The sequence below is a fragment of the Camelus dromedarius genome, chromosome 7, assembly GCF_036321535.1.
Source record: "Camelus dromedarius isolate mCamDro1 chromosome 7, mCamDro1.pat, whole genome shotgun sequence".
In the NCBI taxonomy this organism is placed as follows: Eukaryota; Metazoa; Chordata; class Mammalia; order Artiodactyla; family Camelidae; genus Camelus; species Camelus dromedarius.
The window spans coordinates 76,451,089-76,465,519 of NC_087442.1; the positions used below are offsets into that span (position 1 = coordinate 76,451,089).

The 14,431-nt window shown below is 38.2% G+C and overlaps 1 protein-coding gene across 3 annotated transcripts in view; it reads right to left on the bottom strand.

Annotated features, from left to right (window-relative positions):
• The window catches only part of PUS7 (pseudouridine synthase 7), a 47,834-nt gene that overhangs the window by 7,013 nt on the left and 26,390 nt on the right, over positions 1 to 14,431 (bottom strand). For all 3 annotated transcript variants that reach the window (XM_031454706.2, XM_064487678.1, XM_064487679.1), the window contains 4 exons: positions 7,913 to 8,041; positions 7,115 to 7,240; positions 1,857 to 1,918; positions 844 to 1,004 (listed from right to left, as the gene is read on the bottom strand). In XM_031454706.2, the coding sequence (XP_031310566.1) occupies positions 844 to 1,004; positions 1,857 to 1,918; positions 7,115 to 7,240; positions 7,913 to 8,041 (478 nt within the window). The remainder of the gene's footprint in view (positions 1 to 843; positions 1,005 to 1,856; positions 1,919 to 7,114; positions 7,241 to 7,912; positions 8,042 to 14,431) is intronic.

A 14,431-nucleotide genomic window follows, 5' to 3' on the forward strand; every position in this document is an offset into this window, starting at 1 on the left:
CCATTTTTCTAAGAGCCTAGAGAAACAGGGACTGATACATAACCATCAGTTTTAGAGACGGAAGCCCTCAGACTAAAGGGTGTTCACAATCAGCAGCAGCTACAGCAGCTCTGCTTCATGCCTGTAGTGCAGACATGTGTGCGAGGAAAGCAGGTGCTTGGAATTCCCACCCCAAATCTAAGACACAGGCTGCAAACTCAAGGAATTTACACATCAGTCAGAAAGCCAACAGTGCTTTCTCCCGCATAACCCTATGGAAGGGGAAAACCTAAATAACTGAACTGACAACTACTTTGATGCAGCGGGAATACTGCTTTTTTGGGGACATCTGGAGAAGAGTAAGCAAGACTTACATTTAAGAGGTGAACTTCAGTCTGTCTGGATCAGGGAACCCGAACACTAGCACAGGCCACACTTACCAGGATGGCACCCACTCTCGAGTCACCATGAAGAAACCACACTAAACTGTAGTCACTGAGGCCACTCATTGTGCGACCCTCACTACGGCAGGTCACAGCTCTGACACTGGGGAAGGACCCATGAACAAACTCTATGATGGGGACTGAGTTTCTCAGGTGCCAAGATACCTAATTTAAACTGAACTTCCTGGGAGATGGTATTTTCCGCACCGATGCTTTTCTCAGGCCCTCCGCTGCCTGCTCCCAGCACCCTCCCCCGCCACCATCAATCTGCACGAGGATCGCTCAGGGAACACCTCTCAGAGACCCTCAAAGGATCCCTGGTTACCTTCTGCTCTTTCAAAGCTCAGTAAAACATTTACAGGTGAAGTCTGACAGCCTTAAGCCGCCCTGAGTTATGCCTGGCTTCACAAGTCGCACTCACTATGCCGAACGCAGAGACTATGTTCTTCATTCCGTACTTTGAAAGTCCTCGGAGCAGCTGCCCTTCCACACACCTTTTGACAGGCAGTTTTCGAAGGGCAGCGGCTGGGTCTTTGGTCTTCGCCCATTCCTCCCTGCATTTGACCAAGTACCCCTTTTCAGCTGGGAGAGGAGGGAGAAAAAAAGCTGTGATCAAACAATGTGTCCGGGAGACAGACTTCTATAACCTGAAACACTTCACAGAGAACACAAAATTAGAAAGTGCTATTTGTAAATAAAGGTACCCTGAAGGGCTTCCGCTCACCTGGCCCAGGAATAACCATCAGGAAGTGAAAAGATGGGAAAGGCAGAAAGCTTACAGGACTAGGTGGCTTTCAACATGCTGCCACCCCAGGACTTAAAGCCAGTGACTGACTTGTTCATTATCAAGCTGACTCAGTATCAGACAAAACACTGGGAGTCCTTCCTGCTCTTTTCTACCATATTGTCAAATTTGATGGCTTACTTTTGATAAAATTAGACTTTATCTTTTTAATTTGCAAATGAATAATTACTCAAAGTGGGCATACTTATTTTGGTAATCTGTAAAGTAGTATTTAAATCCTTTTCATACAGTATGACTTTAGAGTTTTTAATGAACTCTTCAAACTGAAAATCCACAATGTGTTTTTGTCAAGTTTTTATATTCTATTTAACTACCAGAGAAATCTGTTTGGATTCCTATACGTTCAGCAATTTTGCGTGCATGGAGAAAAGAAAATGAATGTAATAATTTATGAATTAATAAATTAGATGAACCAAAGAACTGAAAATAACATATGAATTACAAATCTCAAATAAATACATAAAATTTGCATAAAAATAGATATAAACTATATCTTTTATTTTAAAAACAATTTTTTAAAATTCTGAAATAATGACCTCAACTTGCACCTATACTTTTATTCAAAGCAATTCCATGAATACCTACTCATACGTTTTTTTTTTTCCCCTAAGACATTTTTTTTTTCTCACCTCCAGAACGGGGTTTCAATATTAAATCCATGACTTCAGCCCAGGAATTTTGTAGTATAGCTCTAAAATTAAACAACATTTATTTTACTTAAATTTGCATTGAGATGAATTTTATCTGCCCAAATCTATGAAGTCAATAGATCATATTAACTTTATATATTTTATTAAACTTAGAAGCAGAAAAACAAATATAACAATATAGATTTCAAATGTAAATGTCAAATGAACTTAAGAGACAGAAGAAAATTCAGAATGTAAAGTTTACTCACAACATTTAACATCATTTCACAGTTTAAAAATACTATAATAGTAAAAATACCACCATGTCATGCTTTAAGCTGTTATACATAGTATTATCTGCAGAAATCAAACTTAAGTCTTCATGTACCAGAACTTACTGGAAATGTCTCAAAATATTTTCCCTCTATGTATCTTTACTTTTGCTGATTATAAGTCATACATGCTTCTTAAAAATTAAACAGTACTAAGAAAGGTCACTTGTTATCTAAACTCTAAGAAATAAACACTGTTAACACTTCAGAGTGTAGTTTTCGAGACTTGTTTGATCTGTAGGTGTATGCAATTTTTCCTTTAATGATACTATCTTTTCCCATACACAGGTTATATTTTGTGTATCATATCCAAACATTTTTTTCTGGTAAGATTTCTGGTCTTGGAATCGCGCTTAGAAAGGCCTTCCCCACATAACAAAATAGAAATCCCTTCCACTAATTTTTCTGTTTTCTAGTTAATTAAGGATTTTATTTTTTGCATTTAAGTTAATTTACATGAGATATTTCTGCGTATTAAACTATATAAAATGCTGTTTATCTATTGATGTGATCATATAGATTTTTAATCCACTAATGCAATGAAGGACATTAACAGATACCCCACTGAAGTCCTGCAACAAGCCGTGCTCTATCAATCTTTAAATATACTCCTGAGTGACCCATTACTTAGCTGGCTAGGCCTTCAGTCCCATTTCCAAAAAGAATACAGTACTAATTCAGGACAAGGCACTGGTCTGCCATATACCATGGAAAAAGACTTCTGTGCCCAAAAACCTTTGTTATCTGGCTGGCCACTTGATTCTGTAAATAGTTTTACTGGAAAACAGCTGGTATTAATTTATATACCATCTGTGGCAGCTTTCACACTGCACCAGCAGTGCTGAACAGCTGCTGCACTCTGTGGCCCACAAAGCCTAAATACTTATTTACTACCTGGCCCTTTACAGAAAGTTTGCCAACATCTGGTCTAATATGTTAAAATTTCTTAACTAGAGAACTTCTTAACACCTTTAAGATACTACCCTACACGTGGAGGTTCAGTAAACACTGCCATGTTAAAGACGGGTATGTTGGGTTTACAACAGGCCGTCGTATCCGGCCCGCTACACATTAAAGTGCTTTCTACTTATGCTATCTTTCCTTCTTCTATCTTTTTTAATTGTAGAAAAGTATATATAACATAAAATTGATCATTTTAGCTAGTTTTAAGTGTACAGCTCTGTGGCACTAAGTACATTCACACTGTATGACCATAAGAAGACCAAATTCTGTCTTCAGAATTTTTTTCATCTTCTGCAACTAACTGTACACGTTAAACAGTAACTCCCAGTTTCCCGTCCCCTCAGCTCCTGGCAAGCACCATTATACTTTGTCTACGAATTTGACTACTTTAGCAACACCAGATAAGAGAAATTACATAGTAATTGTCCCCTTGTGACTGGCTTATTTCACTCAGCATAAGTCTTAAGGTTTATTCATGTTGTAGCATATGTCAGAATTTCCCTCCTTTTAAGGCTGAATGATACTCCACTGCATCTACGCACATTTTGTTTATCAACTCATCTGTTAAACACTTTGTTGCTTCTACCATTTGCCAATATTGCTCTTATAAACACAGGCGTATAAGTATCTGTTGAGTGTTTGCTTTCACTTCTTTTGGGCATATATCTAAAAATGGAAATGCTGGATCATAGGGTAATTCTATGTTTAATTTTTTGGAGAATTGCTGTATCATTTTCCATAGTGGTGTTCCATTTAACATTCTCATTTGCAATGCACAAAGGTTCCAGTTTCTCTACATCTCCACATCTAACACTTATTTTCTGTTTGTTATTAATACCCATCCTAATGGGTATAAAGTAGTATCTCATTGTGGTTTTGATTTCAATTTCTCTAATGATTAGTGATGCTGAACATCTTCCCATGTGCTTATTAGTCATCTCTGAATCTCCTTTGGAGAACAGTCAAGTTCTTTGCCCATTTTAAAATTAGGGTTTTTTTTTGTTGTTGTTGAGTTCTAAGAGCTCTTTATATATTTTGGATATTAATCCCTTATCAGATGTATGATTTGCAGATATTTTCTCCCACTCTGTTTTCATTCTGTTTATAGTGTCCTTTAGGTATTAAATATTTTAAAATTTTTATTAAGACCATCTTATCTAATTTTTCCTTCTGCTGCCTATGCTTTTAGTGTTATATCCAAAAAAATCATTGACAAATCAAATGTCATGAAGTTTACCCACTATATTTTCTTCTAATTTTATAGTTGTAGCACTTACATTTACGTGTTTGACACATGAGTTTATTTTTTATACGGTGTAAAAGTAAGCATCCAACTGGGTTTTTTTGCATGTGGATATCCAGCTTTCCCCACTATTTGCTGAAAAGTTGCCCTTTCCACCTTGAACTGATCTTGTCACTTGTCAAAAATCATCTGACTACATACATATACATATATACGAGGATTTATTCTATCTTTTTAAAAATAGTTTCACTGAGGTATAATTCACATACCACATAATTTACCCTTTAAGTGCACAAATCAGTGACTCAGCATACTCACAGAATTGTGTGACATTACACAATCAATTTTAGAACATTTTTATCACCCAAAGAGGAAACCCTATGCTAAGTATCAGCAGCTACTTACTCTCCATTACCCCTGCCCCATCAGCTTTCTGGTTCTCCATATTTGCCTACTCTGGACATTTCATATATAATGAATCACACAGTATGTTGCCATTTGTGACTAGCTTCTTCCACTCAGCATGTTTTCAAGGTTCATTCATGTTGTAGCATGTATCAATCCTTCATTCCCTTTTTATTGTCAAACAATATTCCATTATATGAATATACTACATTCTGTTTATCCATTTATCAGCTAACAGACACCAGGGTTGTTTACAGAATTTTATCCACTATAAACATCAGTGTAAATTTTTGTGCGGACATAAGTCTTCAATTCTCTTGAGTATACATCTAGGAATGCAATAATTGGGTTGGTCATATGGTAACTATAACCTTTTGGGGAACAGCCAGACTGTTTTCCAAAATGGCTGTACCATTTTAGATTTCTACCAGCAGCACATGGGGGTCCCATTTTCTCCACACCCTCACCAACACTTGTTTATTGTCTGTCTTTCTGATTTTAGCCATCGTAGTGGGTGTGAAGTGGTATCTCACTGAGGTTTTGAACTGCTTTTCTCTAATGATTTAGTGATTCCCTAATGATGTCAAGCAACTTCTCGTGTGCTTACTGGCCTTTAGTCTATGTTCTTTGGAGAAATGTCTATTCAGATCCTTTGACTATTTTTAGGTTGAGTTTTCTGGGGTTTTTTGTTTTGTTTGTTTTGTTTGAGTTGCAAGAGTTCTTAAATATTTTGGATACAAGTCATTCTTCCACCTTTAAACTATAAACAGATTTTTTTTCTTTAGATGGTAACAGTGGGCTAATTTGAAAGCTAGGAAACATTCTTATGTTGTAAAAATCGTTGGTTAGGAATTTTGAACGCATTTTATACAGACTGTATACTTAGGGTATGTTATGCAATTTTTGCTCCTCAATAAATCTGATCTCATCCTCATTTAGCTACTTTACATTATCTTTGGAGTGCAAAATTTACAAGGTCCTATGGTTGCTGTTAGGCCAAATTATTCTCCCATAAAACAATCAGCATCTTCATTATCAATGTCCTCTGAATATGAGCAAGTTGAATACATATCGTTTATTATCTAATAATAGTGATCATTATTTACTATAGCTATCTTCTTGGCAACAATTTTTTCTCTGATTAGGATGTTTTAATTTTAAAATATTACTTTCTATTTACTGAACACTTCCCATATGCTAGGCATAGAAACAGGTGCTGCATAACATTATTTTACTTCATTTTCACCACCCCTGTGAGGCTGGGATTACCATCTTCATTTTACAGGTGAGGAATCTGAGGGGCTCAGAACTAAAGTCTGACTTCACTCCAAAGCTCTGAAACTTGAGCTTTTAACCTTTGAAACACTGCCTCAAAGAGGTAGAAGAAATAGTACATAATATTTTTCATTTTGTGATTTTAAAAATGCACGAACAAATGAAGCTTTATGGAGTCAGCTGCTAAGACTGTGGACTGTAAGTCAAGAAAAACCCTCCATTCACAGGACTTACAGCCGACCAACTGCTGAGTGCAGGCAGCCTCCCTAACCAAGATCCATCTTTGCTAAAACTGAAGGTTTCAAGTACTGGGAAGAACATGAACTAAATAATCTCTCAGATCACTGCCAACTCAAACTTCCACAACTCTAACTGCCACATGAGTAACTATTTATGCAACACAGTCCCTGCCGGGCAGGACAGCATAAGCAGGTGTATAAACACAAGTATTTTTTGGTGGGATTTCCACCCTCGCTTACACTAGAGGGACTTCCTATTATCTAAAAGCTAATCAGAGAGTTCATAAAACAAATTTTACTTGCTAATTACATCCTACACCACTTTCTTTAAAGGAAGGGGGAAGGGCAGGTGCAAGGTTAAGGACCAGGAAGCGCTTGTTAACAGAGACCATAAACTCCACCATCTCCTTCAGGCCACTCTGGGTCTGAGACACCCAGCTGCTACTGTGAGGTCACTTACTGAGCCAAGATTCCTCTGTAAAAAAGAAAATGAAACAGAATCCCTGGATGGGCTGTCAGAGGAGAGAGAGAAACTTACTTTCCAGGTTACATCCTTTTGAGCTCTGATTTATTTTTTTCACCCAGTGCATGTATTATCTTGACACAGAACAAAACTTAGGAGGAGGCTGTGGATCAGCTGGTCACCCAAAAGGATGAGACACAGTGGTTCATTTGGCCCAGATTTACATGAGGAAATCTAGAAATAATTAAAAACACCACCAACAAAAAACCCTGCTCCTTTTTTTTTTTTTTTAAATGAGAGAGCTCTTTTAGACAAAAGTTAAGAAATTAAATACAAACCTTCCAACTTGATACGTGGGGACAGCGGTAGTTCCAAACCTTTGCATTCCATAATAGTTAATAAATCCAATCTCCTTGAGAGAGTTCATGGCTTGCTGTACTTGGTCATCAGTTCCTGTTATGTTTCTGCAGGGGCCCAAATTACCCAGAGAAGAAGATTTATAGGCAAAAACGTAACCTAAGTGACAAGGCTTGGCTTCCATGCCTTTGCCGTGACCCCTGCAGCTTTTTCTCTACCTCCTGAGGACTTTTGTCTTTTTTAAACATTGTGGTGAAACACATACATTAAATTGACCATCTTAGCCATTTCTAAGTATGCAATATAGTGGCATTAAGTACATTCACAGTGTTGTGCAACCCTTGCCACTACCAACTTCCTGAAATTTTTCATCTCCCCAAACTGAAACTCTGCACCTATTACACAAACTCTAACTCTCCATTTCCACCCCCTGCCCTGGCCCCTTTACACCCAGGCAACCTCTATTCTACTTTCTGTGTCTATGAATTTGCCAATTCTAGGTACCGCATATAAGTGAAACCACAGATTGTCTTTTAACACAGTATTTCAAGGAGAAGGCTTCTTTCCAAAGGTGGAGCTGAGTTTTTAGAGCAGTGGGTGCGTTGGTACAAACACCACAGCTGTATTTGCTCTCCCAGCCCTGCAGGGCCGCCCCACTCCACCTCCCCACCGCTGCCATGATGGTCAGGGCCAGCTCACTGGGAGTGACAACTGTCCCAAACAGCTGGAGGTGCCCGCAAGCCCCTCTGTGCTCTGCATCCCCACCCGCAGCTCTTTACCTGAGAACAACAGTGAAGTGATTCCCCTGAAGCTCTCCCAACTTCAGAGGGTTTTTCTGATAGCTGAAATTCCCCAGCTTAAAGTTCATCAAGCACTTGTTCAAGTGGGCGAGTCTTTGTGCAGTTATTCTAAAATATGGAAAATAAAAAAGGAGCAGAAAGAGGGTTGTGAAATATCGCCCAGCTGAAATGGTCTAGGACACTTACTACAGAAAAACAGCTGCTTGAAACAAGACTACACACTGCGACAACGGAAAAAGAAGGGCACTGTTGCCTGAGGGGTGAGCCTACGCGACATTTCCCTCTGGAATGCCCCTCCAGCATGATGGCACCTGTTCCTCCTGGAATGAAGTAACTAACCGGCCCATCTTTATATTCTTAGAGCCTCATGTTTCATACATACTGATAACAGAACAGTAACACCTGTGGAATTTTCTACTTTGTTTGAGGGGAGAGGAGTGAGAAAGGGGCTAAAAGCAATCCCTACAGGTACAAAGATCAAGTATTAAAAAAGAATCGTATTATAATTTTTGTCCATCAGAAAAATACTATAATCTTACTACAGAAAACCTGGAAAAATGCAGAAAAGTACAGAGGAAAAGTAAAAAAATTCAGATTTATCACTTGAAAAAATCTGGTAATATCTTAACTTTCAATTTCCTCCCATTTCTTTCTTTCTTAAACAAACGTCAGATAAAGATATATGTATATAGTCTTCATCCAACTACATATATATTACTCATACATAAACACATACACATATGTAGTCAGAACCCTACCACATTCTGTACCTTGCTGCTATCATTTAAATAGTATTGTAAGTTCTTCATGAAAAATTCCTTATTTAATAGTAATACACGTAGGAAAAGAAATACAGTACCTAGAAGCCTCTGTTCTGTCTCTATCCCTCAACACCCTTTCCGACTGGGAGCCAACATTAACAGCTTCTTGTACATCCTCCTAGAAACGCTTTCTGTATACCTGAGCGTACCTATGGTCTGCTCCCTTTTTGGAATTTCTTTCTAAGCTCTTAATATATATGTTATATACACAGAAAAGTACACATATCTTAAGTGTTCTGTTTGATGGGTTTTCACAAAATGAACATGATCATGTAACCAACACCCAGATCCACCCTTCTAAAAATTTCTGTTGCATTATAAATTGTTCAGCATCTTGCTTTCTTCACCGAAAAATGCGTATCAGAGATGTGCCTTATCCGTACAGTAAGCCACCTCCCTTGCCTTAACAGAAGGACTGGGGACTGAACCCAGGACCTCACGCGTGCCAAGCACACACTCTACCACTGAGCTGTACCCTCCGCCCCCCCAGGCAGTACTTCTGAAGCTGCCCCACTCTTTGTACAGCTGCGCAGGGTGGCTACCGCACTGCCGGGATACCAAATCCTTTATCTGACTAGTCCCCTTTGATGAACATTTAAACTGCTCCCAGTCTTTTGCTATTACAACAATCCTATAACAAATATCCTCACACAGACTTCTCTGTGCACCCACATAGGTGAACGTTTGGGATAAACCCCTGGAACCAGAAGGCATGGATTAAAAATTTTAACCCTTACTACCCTCCAAAAAGGTTATACAATTCACACTCACACTCTTAGTACGGAAGTGACTACCACCTGCCTCACCCCTGTGTCTCCTCACACAGCATACTGTAAGCCTTTTTGAGCTCTGCCAGTCTTATAATTTAAAACCTGTATTTTGATTTTATTTGCATGCTTCTTACTGTGAGTCAAGTTAAACATTTCTTTATCTTGACTGTGAAGAGCCCAATCGTCCTGTTACCTATTTTTCCATTGGATTGTGAATATTCCTGTTTTCATGTATTAAGGAAATCTACACTATACCACATAATTTGCAAATATTATTTCCCATTTTGAGCTTACTTTATTTATAATATTTTACACTTTAGAAAATTTCCCAACTTTATGTTAAAAAGAATTCAAAGGTGAAGAAAACTGGCAACACTATAGCAAACAGCCTTGTACCTTAACCTAGATTTACCAATTGTTAACATCTTCCCAGATTTACACCATAGATCTCTCCCTAGGTATATAAATGCCCACACATTACACACACACACACACATATGATCTACACATTTTTCTGAACCTCGTGAGAGTGAGCTGCAGACATGGGGACACCTCACCTTAAACTGAATGACTGAAGCGTGTCTCCTAAGAACAGCAGTCTCCCATGTTACTAACCACCGTGGCCCCCCTCAGGAAGCCTCACAGGAACTCAATGCTACTGATGTGCAGTCTGCACATAAACTCACCCAATTCTCCAGTAATATCATTGAGTTTTTTTTTTTTAAGCTCCTTAAATTCAGGACCTAATCAAGGACGAGGACAATCACTTGTTTCCTCACAATTAGACTCAGGTAGACATTTTGGGGGGAACAGCACATGATGTTGTGGCCTTTTCAGTGTATCCCAGAAAAAGGCAAGGGTTCAGTCTGTCAATCACTGATGGTGATAAATTTAGTCCCTGGGTTAGGATGGTATTTGCTAGGTTCTTCCACTGTGAGGGTACCTCTCTCTCCTTTCCCTTTGTTTTTAACTGGTGACCTGTGTGGTGATTTTCTTTTGTTGGGGGGAGGTAATCAGGCTTATTTATTTGTTTGTTTCTTAATGGAGGTACTGGGGACTGAACCCAGGGCCTCACGCATGCTAGGCACACACGCTACCACTGAGCTGTATCCTCCCCTGCTGTGGGGTGATGTTTTTTAAATTCTATGACTATCCTGTTCCCTCACAGTCTTTCACCCAACAGTTTAGGTACCCACGGACAACTGCTGGCTGAAGCAAATATTACTGTGCTGACTGCCAAAGAGTGTTTTTCCTACACCCACCATTCCTCCTGCATCAGTTGCCATTCTTCTACAAAAAGAACTGCAGAGTAAAATTTCAGGTCAATTCTTTTCTTTAATAGCTCTGGGATTTAAGTCATCCTTAGAAAGGGTATCCCTAGTCAGAGATTATTTTTTAAAACGTATACCGCAAATAAGTGGAGTACTCGTACAGTTGTTGTTTAGAGTAAAAAGGGAACAGACCCCTCTGTCGCCCGTCGGCTCACGCAGCGACGCACTTTTCATCGCGTTTCCGTTACAGCAGCGCTGGCCCCCGCGCACTCACTAATACGCTGCTCTTCACTATGGCTCTTTTACAAGTTTACTCTGGTTGTGGCAAAAAAAGAAAAGAACTCTGGGCACTGGAGTTTGAGAGGCTCTGATGGGGGTTTCTGCTTACTCTCCCCAGTCCACTACTGATGCAAAGGTGGCTTTTTCAGAAAGGAGACGGGGGAGGCCAGGCTCTCATCCTCTGCTTTAAATCATGGAGTCTCTTTGTCCTAAGCAACGAGGAGGTTAAGGAAAAAAGGAGAAAGTTCTTCACACAAACCAGTAACCATGTCAGCTGCCGCTCAGGGGCTTTGGTTCTGCATTTTAAATGAACAGCATCATGCGTATCTTTTCGCTTTTTGTCTTTTTTTCAAAAAGCAGATTGTGGAGCATAAATACTACATCAAGGACCTGGCTACAAAAAAAATAAGTATTCTTATTATATCTGTCTACTATCTCTCTGTCTCTGTTTCTGTCTATCTATCTATGTAGTGACACTGTGGCCAATGCTGCCTTCTGATTGGCTCTGTTAGCATTTGGCAAAGCCCTGCCACCTACTCACTCAGTGAGGGCGTACAAAAAACGAGGTAAGGAGTCAATTTAAGTTCTTTTTTCCAGATAGCTACTCAGTTATCTCTACAAATTCACTGACCCAAAACATTTTTTCTCTGCTGTTTTTAAATGCTACTTTGAACACCCACTAAGTCTGTGGGTGTATCTGGGTCTGTAACCACCCTAATTCTACCCATTTACGTGCCACTATCATACTGTTGTAACTGCTGTATCACTGTAACATGCTTTAAAATACACCGAGGCTGCACAGCTACGTGTAAAAAATGAAACCAGAACACTCTCTACTACCTATACAAAAAACCCAACTCAAAATGGATTAAAGACCCAAATGTAAGAACGGATATTATAAGACTCCTAGAGGAAAACAGAGGCAGAACACTCTTTGACATAAATCCCAGCAATATTTTGGGGAATCTGTCTCCTAGAGTAATAGAAACAAAAACAAAAATAAACAAATGGGACCTAATTAAACTGAAAAGCTTTTGCACAGGAAAGGAAACCATAAACAATGAAAAGAAAACCTAAGGAATGGAAAAAAAATATTTGTGACTGATAAGGGCTTAATTTCCAAAATACACAAACAGCTCATACAGCTACATATCAAAAAAACAAACAATCCCAACAAAAAATGGGCAGAAGACCTATACAAACATTTCTCCAAAGAAGACACCCAGATGACCAACAGGCACATGAAAAGAGGCTCAACTCTGCTCATGCAAATCAATGCAAATCAAAACTACAGTGAGATACCACTATCTCACACTGGTGAGAATGACCATCATCAAAACTCCACAAATAATAAGTGCTGGAGAGGGTGTAGAGAAAAAGAAACCCTCCTACACTGTTGGTGGGAATGTAGTTTGGTGTAGCCACTATGGAGAACAGTATGAAGGTTCCTTAAGCAAACTAAAAACAGAGATATAGTAGGATCCAGCAATCCCACTCCTGGGCATGTATCTGGAAAAGACGAAAACTCTAATTCAAAAAGATACATCACCCCAATGTTCATAGAAGCATCCTACAAAAGCCGAGACATGGAAGCAACCTAAATGTCCATCGACAGATATTGGATAGAAGATGTGATATATATAAAAAATGGAATTATTACTCAGTCATAGGAAAGAATGAAATAATGCCATTTGCAGCAACATGGGTGGACCTGGAGATTGTCGTACTACATTGAAGTAAGCCAAAAAGAGAAAGACAAATATCATACCATATCACTTATATGTGAAATCTAAAAAAGTGAGACATATGAACTTATTTACAAAACAGAAATAGACTCACAGACATAGAAAACAAACTTATGGTTACCAAAGGGGATGGGAGGGAAGGATAAATGGGGAATTTGGGATCAGCAGATACAAACTAATACATGTAAAATAGATAAACAACAAGGTCCTACATAGGGAACTATATTCAATATCTTACAATAACCTATCATGGAAAAGAATATGAAAAAGTTATATAAATGAATTAAAACACTGTAAATCAGCTAAAAACTTAAAAATTAAAAAAAATAAAAACAGGTGGTAAGTTAAAGACTACTACAAATCCAGAAATATGTTAGGGTGGGGAGTGTGGTAAAATGTTTTAATGGTATAAACATACAACTTAATCCATAGCAAAAATCACCATGGGAATGTTGTAATAAAAATATTTTAAAATGAAATATATATATATAGAAGCTAATTCCTTTATTAGTCACTTTTTTCAAAATGTTTATAACTAGTTTTGTATCTTAACTTTTCCACATTATAACCAGCTTGATTAGTGTAAAAAAAATCCTATTCGTATTTTCATTAGTATCAGCATAAATTTATACATTTATGCATTAAAAGACACTTACATTTATCTAAGAACAGATTACAGCATTCATTTATTCAAGTCCTTTTACATCTATCAATAGCATTTCAGAGTTTTCCACAGAGAGATCTTACACTTTTAACAAACCCTTTGTTTCTAGGTAAGTTCTTTTTTTTCCTTTTTCTCTGTAAAAGGCTTTTCTCCATTATAATTTGTAAGTGGGTCGTCTGCCAACTGATTTTTGTACATAATCTTCCTTATCTTGCACAACTTTCAGTCAACTCCTCAAGCAGAAACAATCGTATGCCATGAACAAAAACTGCAATTTGGCCACCTTCATTCTAATTTTCACATGTTTATTTCTTAATTTGGTTTGTTTGTATTATAGTATGCCTAGAACAATGATAAATAGTGGTAACAGAGCAGTCATCCTTATTTATTCTGTTCCTGATCCTAATAAAATGCTTTAGTATTTCACCATTTAAAAAAAAGACACTGGCTTTTCATTTGAGACTTTCACACTTTGTCACGTTAAAATGTTTTTACATTTCATTTTCTTAGTATTCCTCTTTCTCTACTTTAGTAGAGGATTTTTTTTTAATTAAAAATAATCTAATAGGGTCAAAAATAATGCACCAATTGGAATTTACTTATTTAACCATTCATTTTATTTAAGATTTTCCAGCTGGGATCACCTGGGTCATTTATAATTTTCCAAAATTACACAAAATGCTGCATAGAACATCACTGCGCATAAGACAGTGGTTTGAACTTTTTCTGAATTCAGATTTCCTCTGAAAAGACAACTTTGCTGAGAACTACCAGAACAAAGAGCATCTGTGCTTCACTTTGTTTGACTACACTTCTCTCTCCACCACTCTGGACTGTGTCAGTGTTTTTCAGTGTTGGTCCTTGAGTGCATTCCTGCTGGCTCTCACTGTCAGGAGCCATGTTCCAGCTTTGTCTGGAAATGCAGGGGTCGGCAGGGTCTGGATGTGG